The 19332-nt window shown below is 35.1% G+C and overlaps 1 protein-coding gene across 1 annotated transcript; it reads right to left on the bottom strand.

The window, feature by feature from the left end:
* Nucleotides 1-3007: 3007 nt before the first annotated feature.
* LOC147396703 (Leucine-rich repeat protein kinase family protein) lies at nucleotides 3008-19332 on the bottom strand. Its single transcript, XM_086451755.1, is given in 16 exon segments — nucleotides 3008-3385; nucleotides 4339-4471; nucleotides 4542-4731; nucleotides 6145-6213; nucleotides 6330-6456; nucleotides 14006-14211; nucleotides 14290-14528; nucleotides 14599-14667; nucleotides 14750-14862; nucleotides 16183-16234; nucleotides 16348-16416; nucleotides 16526-16594; nucleotides 16704-16821; nucleotides 16909-17360; nucleotides 17850-18393; nucleotides 18948-19332. Coding segments are annotated over 16 exon segments (2754 nt in total). The 5' UTR covers nucleotides 19027-19332; the 3' UTR covers nucleotides 3008-3160.

Raw genomic sequence — 19332 nt, forward strand, 5'->3', positions numbered from 1 at the left:
TTCACTTCCAACTAAATGTCTCAACGCCAACTATATTAGCAACATTTGTGTTACCCATGTATATTTTACCTTAAGTCACCCGAAGTATAAGAAGTGATGTACTTTCTACAAGAACGTATGAATATCTATTGTAAGTTCTTTTTCATCATTAGAGGTCACAAGACATTCCTCTGCTCCTAAAAGGAAGAGATCATAATTCCTGTAGACCCTTTTCTTTATCGTTCTCAAAACCACTCTTTCTATGCAAAAATATTCTCCCAGATATTCAAGCTTCTTCACCACTTCAATTTGTGTACCCATGGTAAAGTATGACAAAAGAATAAAGCAAATTTTTTTTTTTTTATGTCTCATAAAATTTAATAGCTCATATAAAGGCAGAAGGATCCTCTTTTTACAGAAAAAAGGAGAATGGACAAAAAGAGGTCGAACGAGTTTAATGCATTGGACCGTTGAGCTCATTCTCTCAATAGTCACAAAGTCTTTTAAAAATCAAATTTAAATTAAAACAATAAAGTAAAAGAAAAGGAATCTGAATCTAACATCCAACACAGAATAAAGTTTAAAAAATATATGGAATAACAATAAAAAATGGGACCAAATAGATCTAGCTAAAGGGAGTGAATGGGAAGATGGCCGACATTTTCAGCATTTTCCTTGCACCCAACACACAAATTCACGATGATTTTTCCACTAGATAAAATGATAAAGGGATTGACTAGTTGCACACCAATAGTTGTTGGTTGCATTCTAACATTTAAAAACTGTTTTTTTTTTAGCCTCAAATTTAGCCTACTAATTGCACTTCATTATGGCAATATTACGATTTAGGGGCTTATTCATCTTCCCATTACTTCTTCTATGTTTGTCCTCTATTTTCCTTGAGATTGATTTTGCTCATGCTCTCTTCGGTACTAATTAAAGGTATTGGTTTTCCACTTTCGCTTTAGGCTTTGTTTAGAAATTGATAAAAGTCTATGTTTGGATCTTATCTCTTGAAATTCTATGATCGCAAATCAGTCCGAAGTGTCGACATGGATTCCAACGAGTTTCTTAAGCCTCACAATGACTTTAAAATCATCAAAACCAACCCTTGGTTTATCAATTCGAACACATGATGATTACAAGGGATTTGTAATGTTTGTAAGTAGATTAGACTGTACAAAATGATTGAACCAACAATAATTTATGTGGACATGGTTGGGGAAGAAGGAAAAACAAAGGACTGCAAAATATTTTTTATTTTTGGATGCAATCATTCAAATTTTTTTGATAAGGCAATCATCCAAATGGAGCGCAAAGGGGAATTTTTAAGTGATAGAGTGCAATTGGTAATGGGTGGTGTGCAACTAGTTGGTCCCAATGATAAATGATTAGGATTCTACTGAGTGTGGCTGACAAGAATAAGGACACATTAAGAAACGAGTGTTCAAAGTTGCCTAAGGTAACACAATAATAGTAGATCAATTTAAGATATTTATACACGGGAGCTTTTATTGCCACACCAACTTTTGCTAACGCCACCCTAAGAAGTGTCAGCTAATTCTTTGTGATTTACATATGAATTGGGGTGGCATTAGCAAAAGTTAGTGTGGGAATAGAATCTCTTTTTTATATATACAGATAAGATAAGCATTACTGATCAACAGTGTTGCCCTAGATTGGCATTCCACACCCCAATAGCATCAACCAACTAAGCAATTAAAAGAGAAAATAACATTTTGGATCAATACTAAGTGAAACTTGAGACTTAACAAGTGTTTTAATTAATGTTTATAACTAAGTAGAGAAGGAATCAAAATAAAACTATGTTTTCTGAAAAGTGATTAATCTTCTCCTGGTAAAAGAGATGAAGTTACAAATGAAATTATATTTGAAAATAAAAAAAAAAAAAAGAAAGAAAGAAAAACTGACCTCCTGGTGATTCTCTCATGGGGTTTTGGTATCAGAGATTTTACAGCAGCAAGTGAAGAGATGAGAAAGAAATACCAAAAACAGATTTTTCAAAAACAGAAATATTTTTGTTCCTATTTCCAGACTACAAAACCAATCTGTGCTTATTGCCACCTTTCCAAAAATCGAAATATAACTATTTATTTTTTGGGTGATTTAGCCATGCACCCCCATATTTTGGTGAATATTAGAGATTTCCCCTTGTGTTTTGAAGCTGATGAAATGCCTAACTTGACCTCAGACATTAATACACTAATGAAAAATGACCCAAATACCCTCACCTAAAGACTATCTATCTCAACCTTTAAACGTTAAGGTAAAGATAGGATTTGTTGAAGTGTTTTTGTAAAATGGTTGAAGGTAAGGTAAAAAAGATGCATCGGCGTAGAATAGTAATAGATGACTGACTTTTGATTAGAGAAATGGAAGGATTTTTAGAGTAGAATAAGATACTTAGAAGAAAAATCTAGGATTTTCTACAAAGGGGCAATGAATTAAAGATAAGGTTGAGTTGATTAAAACAATGTGCCACTATCACAGAGGTTGAAGATCATGAAGAAGAGTGATCTTACGAAAAAAAATCAAAGGTTTTCTGGTAGAGATTGAATATGTGAGCATTTAGGTCATTTTCTATTAATCGATTAAAATACATTTATATTGTAATAACACACTAGCTTAAGAGCATAAGGTTGCGAATGTAAAACCCTAAGTTCGGATTGAGAAAAAAGAAAAATAGAAAATCGGAGAGTATAAATAATTAACATGCCTCAAGGAAATTATATTTATATTAGGTTAACATGGGAGTGACAGACATACCCATATACAAAATAGAAAAATATTAATAAATCTATAATAGAAAGTAAATAACTATTCTACCCCTACAACACATCATTGGTCAGCACTGTTGACTAAGGTCAAGGAGAGACGCGGAAAGGTTGAAAAATAATAATCTAACAGATCATAAAATATTGACTATTATAATGAAAGATGGGCAAGTATTGTTAATGCAAAATCCATATTAATTTTTTAAAAAAATGCACTTACATTACATTAGATGGCAACACGCTAGAAAGCTGAACTATATATTTGAAAATTTTATAACAAACTCTTAAATAAATTATAAAGAAAATTTTAGTCTTACATAAATACATACATACATACTAATTTTGGTAACTCTTGCCCCTCGGCCCTCATTAGTTTAATTTAATAACTAATATTCATTTACATGTCCCATAGAAGCCAGGAATGAAAGCTGAATACTGTAGGCTTCTTTGACCTCTGCCAATACCTCAGCTATTGTTGGCCTCTGACTTGCATCTCTCTCTACAGACCTTGTAGCAATTGAGGATGCCTTTCGCATGCTCTCCAAATCAAAACTTCCTCTCAGGCACTCGTCCACTATCTCAAAAGCACCGGCCTGCAAGTAAGGCTTGGCCTGCATTTATCGAATCGAATTCCACAATTCTAAAGTTAAAATGAGGTCGTAATGGATTCCAACAAAAAATGAACAAAATGCATAAACAAAAATTACTGAAGAATTAAAATTATAGAATGGCTTCCAAGGAAAATTTTAATTCCATAAGCTTTTAAGGCCCTAGTTGGCAGGTCTGCAAAATGCAGTACATTTCAGAAAGTTATGTGCTGCAGCAACACTTGTATTTGCAGTGTTTTTTTTTCTTTCTTTGTGTGTGTGTGTGTGTGTGGGGGGGGGGGGGGGGGGGGGATTGGGAAAGTTTTGCACCATTTCTTAAGGAAATCGTGTGGTAATGAAAATTTTTACAGCAATTTGCAATCGAGGAGAGCGCAATTGCTTTCTTTTCCCACATTTTCAATGAGAAAACATAGCTCAAAAAGACTGGCTGAGGAATTCAACCTTAATATTTCAGGTTTATACCCAGCCTACCTACCAAAGAAAAAGGAACTGTGGCAATGGCAAGGCAGAAGAGAAGACTATCTCAGTGAACAGTATTATTACTTACGTAATGGAGGTAGACAATTGTCCAACTACCAAGAACCCATCGAACCCAAGATTGTGAGAGTACAAGTCTTAGAAAATCATAGAATAATTGTTTGGATAAATCGAATGGAAAGGACATTAATGCAGTATCACAGCTCCCACAGAAGGAAAAAAGAACACTTTTTGATGAGCCTGACACGTGATTTTAGAGTCTACTAATGATAATGGCTGCAAAGGTGACATTCCAGATCTAGTGATGATGACAATGAGGAGAAGGCTATTCCCAAGTGTGGTGTAGATGGTTCTCAGGATGATGATGATTTAGGAGTCCATTTCCACCCCTATGAAGATCTATGGAATTTCTATAAAATATAGATAATAAGAATATCCACTAACTATCGATTGGCTTAAAAGATGAGTTTTGAGAATACCCATAACACCAAATTGTATGTATCTGGAGGACCAACATGACTCAATGGTTCTCGCCCACAAATAAGCTCCAGAAGTACAACGCCAAAACTATAAACATCACTTTTCTCAGTTAACTGATGGGTGGAATAATATCTGCACATAAAAGTGAGAGTAAGAACGAGTGATATCTAGAATAAATTAAAATATGATTTCAGAGACTTACTCAGGGTCAAGATAACCAGCAGTGCCCTTGACAACAGTTGTCACATGAGTCGCATCTGCCTGGAGTACTTGTTTAGAGAGGCCAAAGTCGCAGACTTTGGCATTCATCTCCGAGTCCAAGAGGATGTTGCTGCACTTCACATCACGGTGTATGATACGTGGATTGCTTCCGTTGTGTAAATAGTCCAAACCTTCCAAAGAAACAAGATTCAGAGAGAGAAGTATATATTGTGAGCGTAATATAGATGATGCTATGTTGAGAGTGCATAGGCCATTGACAATTGTGATACAAAGGAAATATCCAAGGAGCAGAACAAAACCTACTAAATTGATAAGTAGGATCTTCTAGTTTTACTAAGATGTGCTAAAAGCTACTCTTCACTAAATCACTGAGTCCTCGGTACACTGAGATTGATATGCATGCATATTGGCTGATACCCATGAAATCAACCCAAATTTTTTGATGAAAATACTAAAAGTTGTCATCATCATCGCCATGCCTTGATAGAAGATTGGGCTCTAGATAAAGTTGTGGTGAAATAGGATACATCTTTGTGAATCAAAATGTTGGGACAAGAGTTGTGATGATGATAAAATGATCACGAAAAACCTTATACCAACTAAATGGGTCAACTGCAAAAAACAAAGTGAACTAAATTTTATTTAAAAACATAAACGGAACACATGGCTTAACTGAATTGATGAAGGAATAGAGTTCATTCAATCGACCCCAAATTTTGGGGATAAGGCTTTGATTATGATGATGATCCTTTAGATCTTTCATGCAGTGTGATGTATCAACCATTCTAGTAAATCGATCAAGGTCTATGGCTTAACAACCATTTTGCTGTATCTACTATGTTCTATACCATTTATTTTCAAAAAAACAAATAGAAACTAAAACTGACCTTCTAATTGCCAATGAAGATCCTTCAATTGATGTGGAATGGATGAGTTCCAGACCAACATACTACAAAAAAGTTGTGATTTTTGCTTGGAAAATAGGCTATGATGTGAAAGGAAACAAAAGTGGAGGGAAATGTTAAAGATAGTTGAAAGGATCTTAAAGGAGAGTTGCATACCCCACTAGACGAACCTTGATATGGTTTTGAACTATTTGATTCTGACAGGGACCAAACAAATGGCTCAGGATAGAGTTGAATGATGGAGGACTCATGTTGCAGGCCCAATACCAGGGATAAGATGATGACGATGTTGAGGATTTTAAGGTCTTGGGTTCAATATGTATCACTCATCACTCAAAAAGCAATCAATTGCCCCTGGAGACGGCATCACTCATATAGAGCTATCAATTTTATACCCCTAGACACGGGAATAAGCCACACTGTATAGACACATGCTAATGGAACTTCAAACCTTTTCACATATTAACTCAACACATTGTAGTACAGGGTTACACTAGATAATATCCTATAGCTATTTACAGGATCCATGTTCTATTTACCATAGAGTATCTTTCAGGATCATTAAATTGTATGCAGTGAAGCTAATTATTGACGCATGGAAAACATAAAGTTCCCTTTATTTATGTTTTCTAAAAACATCTGTGCTTTAAAAAGTTACATATAGCATAGAAATTTTACCTTTTGCAGCATCAACAGCAATTTTGAGTCTGCGACCCCAGCTTAATGTTGACTTTTTACTATTTGGACCTGAAACAGTGACTTATTTCAAATTTTAATAACAAATAGAGATGCTCCAAGTACACTACAAGAGTGGGAGATTTAAAAAAGGAGAGAGAAATATCGAATTGTTCATTACGGCATACCGTAAAGATTATCAAACAATGATCCACCAGGTAAATACTCATAAACTAGCATTTGTTGCTTCGATTCATAACAAAATCCTTCCAAGGATACAAGATTCTGATGGCGCACTTGTGACAAAAGATAGACCTGCAAACTCACATAATGGAAATAAATGAATAAATCTAAAACCAATTGCTAGTTTTAAGTGCAGATTAACAGTAAGCACACATGAAACCTTCTGTTAAAAGCTGAATTTCCATTAATAATATTATGAAGAAATACTGATATAATTTAACAAGAACATAACTAAATAGAGATAAGAGTAATGATTTCTCAGAAGAAGTGATTCTAAGAAACTTGTATGTGTGAAGCCCAAAATAAAAACCCCACATTGCAAAACCAGTTCCATCCTCGGAACCATGTGATGATTATTTAGATAAATCTTTTGGTGAAAAAACCAAATGATTCCCTTCAAACACATCCCCCCTGTAAGCAAGAACTGAAAACCATTTACAGGATTTGGCATGTATATAACAGGAATTGATTTCAAAGAGGTCTTTTAGGCCAATTGTATCGCAAATGTCAGTATGATTCAAACAAATCCTGATGGTTGGGTGATGGATCGGACGACTCGCTAGTGTGGCTTGGCTCAACTTCTTCACAAAATCTGAATCTTTGCACGGTCCTTGGAAGATATGTACGGCCTGTCTCTTACTTGGTGGAATATTGCCTCATTCTTAAAGAAGGCACAAAACCTGTCAAGCAGAAGTTATAACTCCATTCTGATATTCAAAAAAAGGGCAAAGAGGAAGTAACCAAGCATTCGCAAACTAGTTTCATTCGTCCTTACCTTAGAAGTGATTACTCGAACTGGATTTCCAATACAGTCCACTTGAGGCAAAGATGATCAATAGCCGGTCAACGATTGTTGTTAGCTTTTTGGGGACCATTCCCTGTGTCTGCTAGTTCACCAGCATCTTAATGAACCCCTCAGGTTATTTCCTATTAGTTCCCTACTTGAATTTTTCCATTTAGAATTCATCCAAGGGAAAAGAAACGGGTAGCTAACCTTATGCTAAATTGTAAGCAGGCCAGCAAGACTTAGGCTATGTTCATTTGAGTTTCAGGAGCCAGTTTTTTTTGCTTTTAAGCCAAAAAAGTTAGATAATGATGCTCGTTTCAGCTTTTTTGGCTCCCGCGAATTTCAATTGAAGCCCAAAAGTAACTCCTAAAAGAAGTCGTCCAAGAGGAGCTTCTCCAAATGGCTTATGCGGGAAGCCAAAAACGTAAAATGGTTCAAGTGTAGTTACCAAAATACCCTTCATCTTTAATCAAATTTTCAACCAAACTTAACCTTAAAAAATAAAATGAGATTACCAAAATACACTTCATTTTTAGCAAAATACCCTTCATCTTTAATCAAATTTTCAACCAAACTTAACCTTAAAAAACAAAAGGGTAATACCATTCATCTTTACCAATTACCAAAATACCCTTCATCTTCCAAAATACCCTTCATCTTTACCAAAATAACATTCATCTTTAATCAAATTTTCAACCAAACTTAACCTTAAAAAATAAAAGGGAATTACCAAAATATCCTTCATCTTTACCAAAATACCCTTCATCTTTAATCAAATTTTCAACCAAACTTAATCTTAAAAAACAAAAGGGAATTACCAAATACCCTTCATCTTTAATCAAATTTTCAACCAAACCTAACCTTAGAAAACAAAAGGGGAGTACCAAAATACCCTTCATCTTTATTACCAAGACCAAAAGCAATTCATCTTCACTACTTTATTACCAAAACACCCTTCATCTTTATGTGGATGTTGAATTGTGTATTATGTAGGTATTTTCTTTATCATATGTTCATTTTTAAGAGGAGATGTTGTTGAAATTTCGATAGAATTATAAATTTTATTTAAATTAAAAATAATTTTTTTTTATAATTTTATAATATAAATTTATTATATATATATATATATATTTAGTATAATTATATATTTATGAAGGTATTTTGCTCATTTTTTGTGCATTATAGGTGCATTATCAATATTAAGGGTATTCTGGTCATTTTACCAGAATCCAGTAATAAAGAACTGTTAAACGAACATCAATTTCTAGCTTAAGTGCTTCTGTAACGAGCAAGCTTCTGCTGGATGTGGATTTTTAGGCTCTGGGTTTCTACTTCTTCGAACAGCTAGCTTTTGGAACTGGAGCTGACTTCTGTAAAGAACAGACCCTAATATTTCCAGGAGACTGAATATCTCTAGAGATGTATTGATTTTCACTGTATCCAGGCTCCGTTAGAATGATGTTGAGCTAGTTTGGATGGGCTAGGAGGAAACTCAGCCTCAGGCCTCGTGATGGGCAGAGACCGACAATAGGTTGGCCCTAGTTCGGAGACTTGACTCAAGTCTAAAGCTAAATTGAGCTTTGGCCAAACTATTTTGTAGAGACCTGTTGCGGATCTTCTTCCATTGTCTTTGACAAAATTCAGTGTCTAAGAATGAACTCTAGCCTCAAACAAATCAGTTGTGGCTATGACCGAAATTCATACGATAGCTGAAGGCAAAAGGAGTGAATTCCCAGTTGAATTCTGGCTATGAACTACAAACTTAATGGTGATCAAACCCAATACACATCTCTTTCATGAATTTTTAGGACAGAAATGATGTCATTAATCCTTGTTGATTTGGGGGTTTTTTCCTTAGGCTACAAACATCCAAAAAGTAGGGAAAGATCTCTAGTCCTTTTTGCTCACAATTTTGGGGACTTTCTAGGCTCCCAGAAAAACATATATCAAGTAAAGGATTTGATCTTGATGACAAGAACCCTAGCTCTTCCGTGAAGGGAGGCCAGTGTTACCTAGACATGTGGCACATATACCAAATGCCAAGTTGTTAACAAGTCTTTGGCATGCCCACTCCGAAAATTCAAATACACAAAGATGACCTTATAAAAATAAAAGTCTAATGAATACAATCCAAAACTATTTTAGAGATCATGCTTACAAGAGCACCTACTACTTTCATAAAAATAGAGAAACAATAATGAAAGAAGACAAAAAGAACAAGATACGCAAATTCTTTAATATAATATATAGGATATGATGCATGTGTTAATGAAACAAAAACTACAGGAGATCTTAAAGAGCTAATTGGAAACACTACTTTAAAGAAAGATGAAAAGTTAAATTATGTATGTCATCACCAAACTTAAATTATTTGACATAACAACTAAGGAAGCAATTTTGGTTGTATACTATAATACTTTTGATGATATTTGATACAATTTTTCCTAAAAGAACACTAGATCTTTGACGGTCCTAAAGTGGATCAAGCCTCTTTTCGTCCAACCTTGAATGAGTCCCCTCTAGATGCCCCCTCTTCTTTGCCCTGTATTGAATACCAGGGAGGATCACTCACAAGCCCATTTTTCTTGATTTGGAAGATGGGAGTAGCGTTCGGTTCGAAAGACATGGTTTTCTACGGTCAGGCCCCATGCTCCACTAGAATTTCTCTGAACTATATCACCAAGTTCGGTTGCACCCGGGCCTGATTTATGCTTGTTCCCCTTAGAATAGAATAGGAAACTACTTGAAACTGTGGAACATGAACTTGTGCTTCCACAGTTTTCGCGACCCCCCTCCTTCTGAATCTCTGGTTGCTTCTTCCATAGAAGAGGGGTTATCGTCACCTGAGGAAGAGAAAGATCTCAATGGACCTGGTTCTGCAGGCTCCATCCTTAAATTAGAAGGGGCATTCCGCCTAAGGAACGGTTTCCCGAATAGACGTAAACTCATTAGCAACCGAGTGTAGGGATAATTGTCCAGGTCTTACTGTGAAACAAAAAATCCGCCCCACCAAAGTAGGTGGGTTGGTTACTCCATCATTGCCAGGGAGCTCCTGGCAAGGAAACCGACAGATAAGTTGTTAAAACAAACAGGAGGGGAGGCTCTTAAGTAGAATTCCAAAGAAAGACTATTGGCAGCAAGTAAAGACATTTTGTTTTACTATAACAAAATGAGACACTTTGACGAAATCACGTCATTTTGTTGTACATGTCCAGAAATGGCGTGCCATGTTAACAAGTGCCAACAAATGTCAGTATGACCATTGTTTAAAATTTCATTTCGTCTCGATGTTTCGGTTGTTTAAAAAATCAAAACATTCCCGAAACATTACGAATCATTCCTGAAACATTCGAAACACCAATAATTATTAAAAATCAAAGTCTCTCCCAAGAGATTGTGGTCAAGGGTTATGTCACCAGTTTTAAAACACATGGCTATACCAAAAATTTATCAAAAGATGAGAGGTTTGGTCTAAATGACCAAGTCTTCCACAAGAGACCATGATCAAGGGCATCTCATGCTTTTGAAATCTTATGGAGATGAAGACACAACTACAGTTTCTTTTCAGAATGTTGAAGAGAAGAAGGAAGGCGATAAGCAGATTTGCCACCCAGGTACCCCCCCCCCCCTTCTCTCTGATCTCACAGATCTCAGATCTCTCTTTCTCCCTCAGTTTTCACTCTCTTAGATCTCTATTTCTTCCCCCCAAATCTCTATTTTAGATCTGCGAATCATGAAAATCATATAGAAAATGACTGAAACTTCAAAAATTATGATTTTAAGATGTTCCGTCTCGTTAATTGAAAAATCGAAATGCTTCGTACGAAACATTACAAAACAAAACGGGTCTTTAAACCATGGGTATGGCCAAGTAAAAGTGCCAAGGTAACACTGAGAAAGGCACAAACTAAACCTTACCACTATGTTCCAGTGTCTATAGATGATAATAAGACCATATAATGGTTGACCAAAGAACTAGAAACACGTGTTGCTTATAACAACAACTACAAGCCAAACAATGATGAATAGGTTTTCAATGATGCCAAATATCAAAACTAAAGAAATTATAATTGGCAACAAGAATGATTCTCTCTGACATTAAATGATTAAAAGATCAATAGGCCCTTGATATCAAGATTTGAATAGGGGAGGGGCCATATGATCATGAAAAATATGGAAAATGGTCTTGAGAAAGGCCAGAGTTCAAATGGTTACAATCATCTTTTTTTTAGTCCTACTATGACCTGTAAAGGGCATTTCAGTTCCATTATAAATAATGATTACACTGTAAGCTATATCATAGTGTAATACTTACAGCTTTCACACATTTATCTTCCTTCACTTTTATATCCAATTTTTCTTCCAGTAATAGGTAACAAGAAAGAGATCAAAGAGAAGGAAGTAGGGAGGAAGACCTAGGGTGACCTTTTGTTTGATTGGTTGACCATTGCAAGTGCTACTAACAATTTCTCATCTTCAAATAAGATTGGAGAGGGGTTTATCTACTGAACTTTGGATCTTAGGATCAAAATTGCCATTTGATCTCTTCACAAAAATATCTTGGATTTACATCTGAAAGAAAATTTTAAAAAATAACAAAATACCCTGAACGAATAAACAAGAAAATCTAAAATTGAATATCCTCAATAATAAGTTCCAACCAAAATTGTTAGCGTAGTAGTTAGGATGTAATCTTTTATGGTACATTGAGATGTACCGGACCATCTTTTGGATTAGTTCAAGTTGTTAGGGTGGTTAGTCAGTTGTCAACTACATGTGGTTGCCTTCTCTACTTAATAGGAATTGAGAGTCTTTTTCATGGTATCAAAGCCCTGGCCAATTTTGATCTTGTCATATGGTCGGCCATGATTCTATACTTGGTAAAAGCCCATGACTTCTGAAACTTTGTTTCTCATATAAAGTCCTTGAGATCATACAACAAACATTTTCTATGTACTCCTCTAGTGTACTAAATTCTTCCACCACCCTCATCAAAATCACCAAAAAAAAAAAAGGAAAGAGAAGAGATATCACGTACATCTCTATTCCACCATTCGAAGCCTTTATTATCTTTTTTCTTTTCACCTTACATCATCTCTTATCACTTTACATTCAGCCACCACCTGCACATCCATTTCATGCTCTCTTCATATGATATCTCTAGAGAAGGCATACAACAAATGAAGAAGGCTATCTAGACTGTGGACTGATGCCCTACCAAGTTCTAGGGTGGAATCAATCATCAACTTCAAACAGCCTTGATAGTGTTGTCTTAGGGCCATCACCATTGTTCCCTAGCCACTAAAACAATTGTAGAAAGGAGATTGAAGAGAAGGAAGACACTATTCTCAAACAATGTTTGAGGATCTCCATCCAACAAACAATGAGACGGGAGAACACATTTTACCCGTCTCTTTAATAAAGGACTCCTCATATTTCATGTTGCCCAAACATCCCACTTACTCAAGCACACCCTTTCTTTATGGTTTTCTACGGTAATGTTATCTTGTGGTCTAAGTTATTTTAAAAAAAATGCCTAAAGCCCACAACTCTATTTTGTTAAAGGCCTATCAATCAATGTCTTGCCTAATTATCGATGTCTAACTCATTCATTTTGGTCCAAACCCCCTCTTTTGGCACTATTTGAGTTACTTCAGTATGTTATAAGTCACTAGCTTCATAACTAGATGGTCCACTGCCCAAGTCATCCCTATCTTTATTTATGTATAAAAACAAAATGGAAAGATTTAGACCACTATTGCTAGGAATCACAAATAAGCCCAAAGCCCAATTGACTCGTGATGAGTCCAATAGTTTTTAAAGGCCCATGGAGGTCATCACCAATGATCGAACCCACGTAAGAGTCGACATTGAGCATGTTTCTTGGTCCATTAGAGACCATTTGATCATCAGATATTTCAGATTAACATCCGCCTGGTTTCAGTCAAGCCTAAATTGATCTTGGCCCAATTGAGGTCCATCTGAGTTGAGCAAAATGCTTTTCATCTTTGATACACATGGGCATATTATAAATCTTTCTCAGACAACAATCAAGATGACCTCTTCATCTCATCGGCATACAATTGGCAATCGGATTTGTCAACAAATCGGTAGTGATCTCCAACAAGCATAATCGAGGGTATTGATATTATGTAATCAATCGCACGTCCCTTATTTAAAGGAACATACAATTGTGGAAGGGTGTTAGAGTAGTAGTTAAGATGTAATCTTTTATGATACATTGAGATGTACCGAATCATCTTTTGGATTAGTTAAAGTGGTTAGGGTGGTTGTCGATTGTGCAACTACATGTGGTTGCCTTCTCTACTTAATAGGGATGTAACACAGATCAATGTATCTAGTTCTTTATGTCAAACATTTCATTTCACTCTATTATTTATGTTGAATTGAGAGTCTTTTAAAAAATTCTCATGTTTTCTATTCACACTCTTCTCCAACCAAAGCTCTCTTGTTCTCTATTCATACTTGAACTGATTTTGATACTTATTTTAATTCTTTACCTATGTAATATGTCAACCACATTAGATAAATGGGCTGTATATACAATGCTCAGTGTGCTTAATACTTGTATTTTTATTTATTTTTTGCTTATTCTTTTTTAATTGTTTAAAATGGCCATTTGTTTACAGGTAAACTCGAATTGAACCGATGACTACTAAATGTTTTGGTTTCTATTAGTCAAAATGCTCCAAGGTTCCATTGTCTACAACATTACTTGCCACTAAAGTAAATGACAAGAATTTAATATGCAGAGTAAGTATCTCTTACTAAGTAATAAATCAGGAGGAATGCTTCAAGTGTTTAGATAAGAACCTCATTGATAAATGAATCAGCCCCAAGTTGGGTTCGATCAAAGCGCACTTTCACTGCTACTAGTTTTCCATCAGGAAATTTTCCGAGATAGACAGATCCAAAACCACCACGTCCTATAACCTCCTTAAAGTTGTTTGTAGCTACTTTGATCTCTTTGTAAGATAAAACTTTTGCTGCATTCCAGTTCCGCATCTCCAATGTTGTCCCTGAACATTAAAAGTGGTGATCAGAATGCAGTGATAATCTCATAACGATACCGCATATCTTTATTGAAGCTTACATACTTGATGTAGATCTGATTTCAGTTCCCCTTTTCCTTCTTCTATACACGAATACTAAAAGTGCAATAAAGAGAACAGCACATAAGACTCCAACAATTGCTCCAATTATTACCACCTTCCGATTATGACCGTTATGCTTCCTTGTGCTTAAGATTGTAACCTGGGGTGTCTCAATTGAACGATTGTCCGAAAGATCGGTGCATGTTATTGAGGTGAAGGAAAGGCACAAATTCCCTGACGTTCTGCACCAAATAGATGCATAAATAGGTTGAAATATATAAATAAGCAACCATACAATATCAATTCTCATACCTGACTTCCAAACTTTCTTTGTTCAAAGATTGCGGTAGGGGACCTCGAAGCTTATTATTTTTCAGATTTCTGTAGAGCAGTATATCATATATGATGAAGAATAACCACATATAAGAATTAGATCATCACCTGAAATCATTAGGTCACTTACAATAAGTGAAGGCCCTGCAAATTTCCAAAGCTATCTGGAACTGTTCCTTCTAAACTATTGTTTTGCAAGTCCCTTCATATAAAATAAAAGGAAACCAATGTTAGTATCAACTTCTGTGTCCCCTTGCAGGTACAGATTTTAAGGAATAGGTCTGGGCTGGTGCATCTATCTATGTTTTCAGAATATAAAATAAGAAGTGAGTGCATCCAAGGGAACCCGGAAGTAGCTACAATGGGTGAAAAAAATAGGGAGAATGACTTTGAAGGACTCTTTATTGGGAATATGTACCGAATAGTCCCCTAATAAAGAATACAGACCATTTAAATCTCACTTAATAAAATATTAGTCTATAAAGGATCTTTTGAAGATTTATATAAATAAAAAAAAAACCAGAAATAGCCTTTTAACAACTTTACAAAGTATTTGATCTAAAAATATAGGGAGTCAAATAAAAAACTTGACCAATTTATTTAGTTATTAATATTTCTATGAAAAATAAAAAAAATAAATATTGTATTTATTAAAAACTAAACTCAATATAATTTCATTTGACTCATTTGTGTCGATTTGCTAATTTTTTAGTTGAATCAATTCGATGAACATTCAAGTCGAGTTTTAAAATTATGTTTTAATTATTTAAAATTATTTATATATTTTAATCAATCTAATATACATAGACCAAATCAGTTTGATGATGATCATACGCATCTCCATCATCATCATTGGTGTAGTAATCATCATCTATGTGATTTAAAGATTACTAGTTTTGGTAAGAGAAACAAGTTTTTTTTTTTAAAAATTGATCTATAAGAGATGACCATAATTAGGGGGCATGTCACTAATTATAAAACATAGGAGTAGCTCAAATATTCTCAAATAAACATGTTTCTTTAAACTTCAAAAATCATTGAAAGGGTAATTATGGTATTTTTGCTTCAAAAATCCTTTTTAGACTAATATTTGATAAATTGAGTACTAAAGAGTCCATATTTTTTAGAAAGGTACATAGTTTCAAAAAATAAGTCTTTGCAGTCATTGTCCCAAAAAAATAATGGAAACTGAATTGAAATGATCTGTTCATGTCATGTCATGTACCAAGAAGGCCATTGATGGCATATGTAAGGAGCACATAGGGACAATTTGAAAACAACAAGAGGGGTCGGGCCAAAACCTGTGCATCAAGATAGTGATAAAGGATTTGAAGACATGAATAAAGAAAATATACTTCCCTAGGTAGAATGAAATGGCTTTGTCTAGTGAAACCCAAATAGTTTGGAAGATGCTTGAATGATGATTTTATGATGATGAATAAGTGTCCCAATCATGTGATGTACATCACCAATGAGTTTATCTATGGTGGAGTTAACATAATACTTGAGGTATGTTTACCTAAAGTGATGTGATGCTTTGAACTTACAAAATTTGAAGGCTACCAAAGTTGTGAAATCAGACCCAAAAGTTGTTAGCTGATTAAAACTCAGATTCCTGCAACATTCAGTTCATGTTCTTTTTTACTTAATTTGCGTTATCCAGAAAGAAAAAAGGAAAAAAGAAAAAAAGTAAACTTTCATATTGTATATTATCAAGGAAGGCCTTACAGATTTACAAGTTCCTGCAAGCTACCCAAGTTCTGTATCTTCCCAGTAAGTGATGTGTTGTGCAAATCCCTGAAGCATAATTCCGCCAAAAGACAATAATGAAAAGGTGTATAAAGAAACCGAGTGGGAAAGATGTATAAATAATCTCTTAGTATTACTATGAATGTAAAGAGCTTACAGAGTTTTGAGATCTAGCAAGTCACCAAAAGTCGGGCTGATTGTCCTCAAGTTAATGTCTGAAAGCTCCCTAAGGAATTAAAATACAAAAAAGAAAAGAAATAAAACCATATAATAAGACTCATTAGAGCATTTTGACAAAAGAAATAAAGATAAACCAACCAAAATATTACACTCACAATGATGTAACAAGACTTCCTTCGCATCCAATATGTTTCCATGGTGTTGGGGAGCATGGATCGTCCTGCCAGCCTAAATCTAAGCCAGTGGTTTGCTGGATCACCTGAAGTGCTGAAACTGCATCACATGTAAACAGGTCGTGAGAAAAATGAGGTTGAATTTCAACCATTCAAAATAAACTGATAATTTGAGTGCTTACAACACCTGTAGTCGAAGAAGACTCTGAGGGAATCTCAACAATCTCATAAACCTCAATCGCGTTGACTTGTGGGTAGAAGCTGATATTTTGAAAAGTGATATTCAAGCTCCTGATGCCCTTCCTTGTAAAGAAGAGAGCAGTAGCTTCAAAGCTTTTCACAGTAAAGTTCGACCACACAATATCCCCATTAATAAAAATACTAAACGTGGGGGACACAGGCAGAATTCCAGCAAAATACAGGACAATGTAATAATCTCCGAGCTTATCAAGAGGGAAGTTATAAGTTAAATCATCTTTCCGTGCAAGAACCCTTGCTGATTGGAGAACATCAATGGGTGGGCTCTCCCCAAGGCCTGACATATTGAAAGAAAGCTGAATGTTGAACCCAGTTGACAATTGAGGAGGAGAAAAGTTTTCATCGGCATCCCATATACGATCATAAGAATCAGAAGGGTACCTAATTTCATAGAAATCAATCAAAGACTCTAATAAACAAATAATAAGAAGAGTAAATTACCATTTCATGAGCTGAATATAACGAAATTCCAATTCCGGCTCACTGTTCACTTTAATTGCCAAAACATGAAGAGCGAGATCGCAGGTCTTTCAAAGTGACAATCTCGCTAGTTTATATAATGACGATCCCACTAAAAAGTAGCAAACCTGTGAGATCTTACTTCTATAACCAGCAAGATTGTCACTTTTCAAATAAATATCAGCGAGATTGTCACTTTGAAAAACCTTCAATCTTGCTCTTCATGTTTTGGGAATTAAAATGAACAATGAGCCAGAATGGGAATTTCGTCAAAAGTTGATCACGTTTTGGGAAATTTTCTCTAATAATAATCATAGACCCAGTTGATTTTTGTATTTGTTTTCTTGGTTGCAGCTCTCTTTTGATAATGAAAACGTTTTCTGTACATAAAAGAATAGAAGATGTTCTTACCGTATCGACCCGTCGACGTAACCACAATTAATTCTATAACACTTCCTTAACGACTTATTCGGGAAGTCACCCATGCCACTTCTGTAAGATCCTTGAGGAAGCGGGCGAACTTCAAGAGAAGAAATAACTGGAAATCCACCATCCGGGATGGAGTGCAAGCAAAACGGGAGTGTGTCTTTAGTAATCGGCCATATAAACTCTTCGACCCATGGATCCGAATTGGTCAGATTTACAGTTGTGGTGGTGGCCGTGCCGAGAGATACCCAGAAGGCCGGTGGTTTCCCTAGTCCATCATAATTCTTGTATATAAACTGGGGTCTAACAAGAACTGGCGACGACATATTCTCTACAGGTACTCTGTAACACTTTCGACTTTCTTGAGAATCTGGGAAGAACCGTAATGGGACTTGAGACGATGAACTACCCTCAATTAAGTTAGCAGTAGTAGTATTGCCGGTAGTGATGTAAGAACCATCGGGTATCCATGAAATGTTTGAAGAATCGGTGAAACCCATAGTTGCACCGCATGATAGACTCAAGAAACCTATATGAAACAAAATCAATTTTAGCTTCAAACATAATTTTAAAACTTCAATTAAAAAAATGTGTTAATGTAATTTTATTTTATTTTTATAAATAAAAATGTGTTAATGTAATTGAGATTCAACAGTTGAAACATGCAATTATGTCAAGAGTAAAACAAAATTAAATCAGAGAATAAATGCAAAGTAATCAATGAAATTCGTATTTCTACTTCAAAAAAAAAAAAAAAAAAAGACTCAAGAAACCTATCAGGAAAAAATCAATTTTAGCTCCAAACATAAATTTAAAAGTTCAATTTCAAAAGATGCTAATATAATTGAAATTCAACACTTGAAGCATGCAATTATATCAGAAAGAGAAAAAAAAAAACACAGAATTGAATCAGATAATTAATGTTAAAGAAATCTATTAGAAGAAAATCAATTTTAGCTCCAAACATAAATTTAAAAAGTCAATTTCAAAATTCAGTAATATAATTGAAATTCAACACTAGTAACATAGAATTAAATCTGAAAAAAAAAAGTTTAAAAAATCAGAGAGAAAAACAGAGTGTACCATCTTGATCTGCGAAAGAGACAGTAACAAAGGTGCGGATCAGAAGAAAAAAGCAGAGATATAAGAACCAAAAATCCATCGAATTCGATGAGAGAAAGAAACCCAAGAAATCTTATTATAAGAAGAGAAGAAAGGAAATCGAAGAGTTCGTCCACCTCATTGTAATCATTAGGGTTTAAGAGAGGTGTGGAGTGATCATGATGTTTTCTGTTGGGAGGACTCCTCCTCCTCCTCCTTCCTCTTTTACAGAAAGGGAGCATGATAGGAGCACCTACACCCCACTCTTCCATATCTCTCTCTCTCTCTCTCTCTTAGGGTCGTAGAAGTCTTTCAGTTTGGTTTAGTTGAGTTCAATTTTCTTGACCTCAACAGTCGAGAGCAAGGT

This window comes from Akebia trifoliata, chromosome 8, assembly GCF_017979445.1.
Source record: "Akebia trifoliata isolate Shusen 1 chromosome 8, ASM1797944v1, whole genome shotgun sequence".
Lineage (NCBI taxonomy): Eukaryota > Viridiplantae > Streptophyta > Magnoliopsida > Ranunculales > Lardizabalaceae > Akebia > Akebia trifoliata.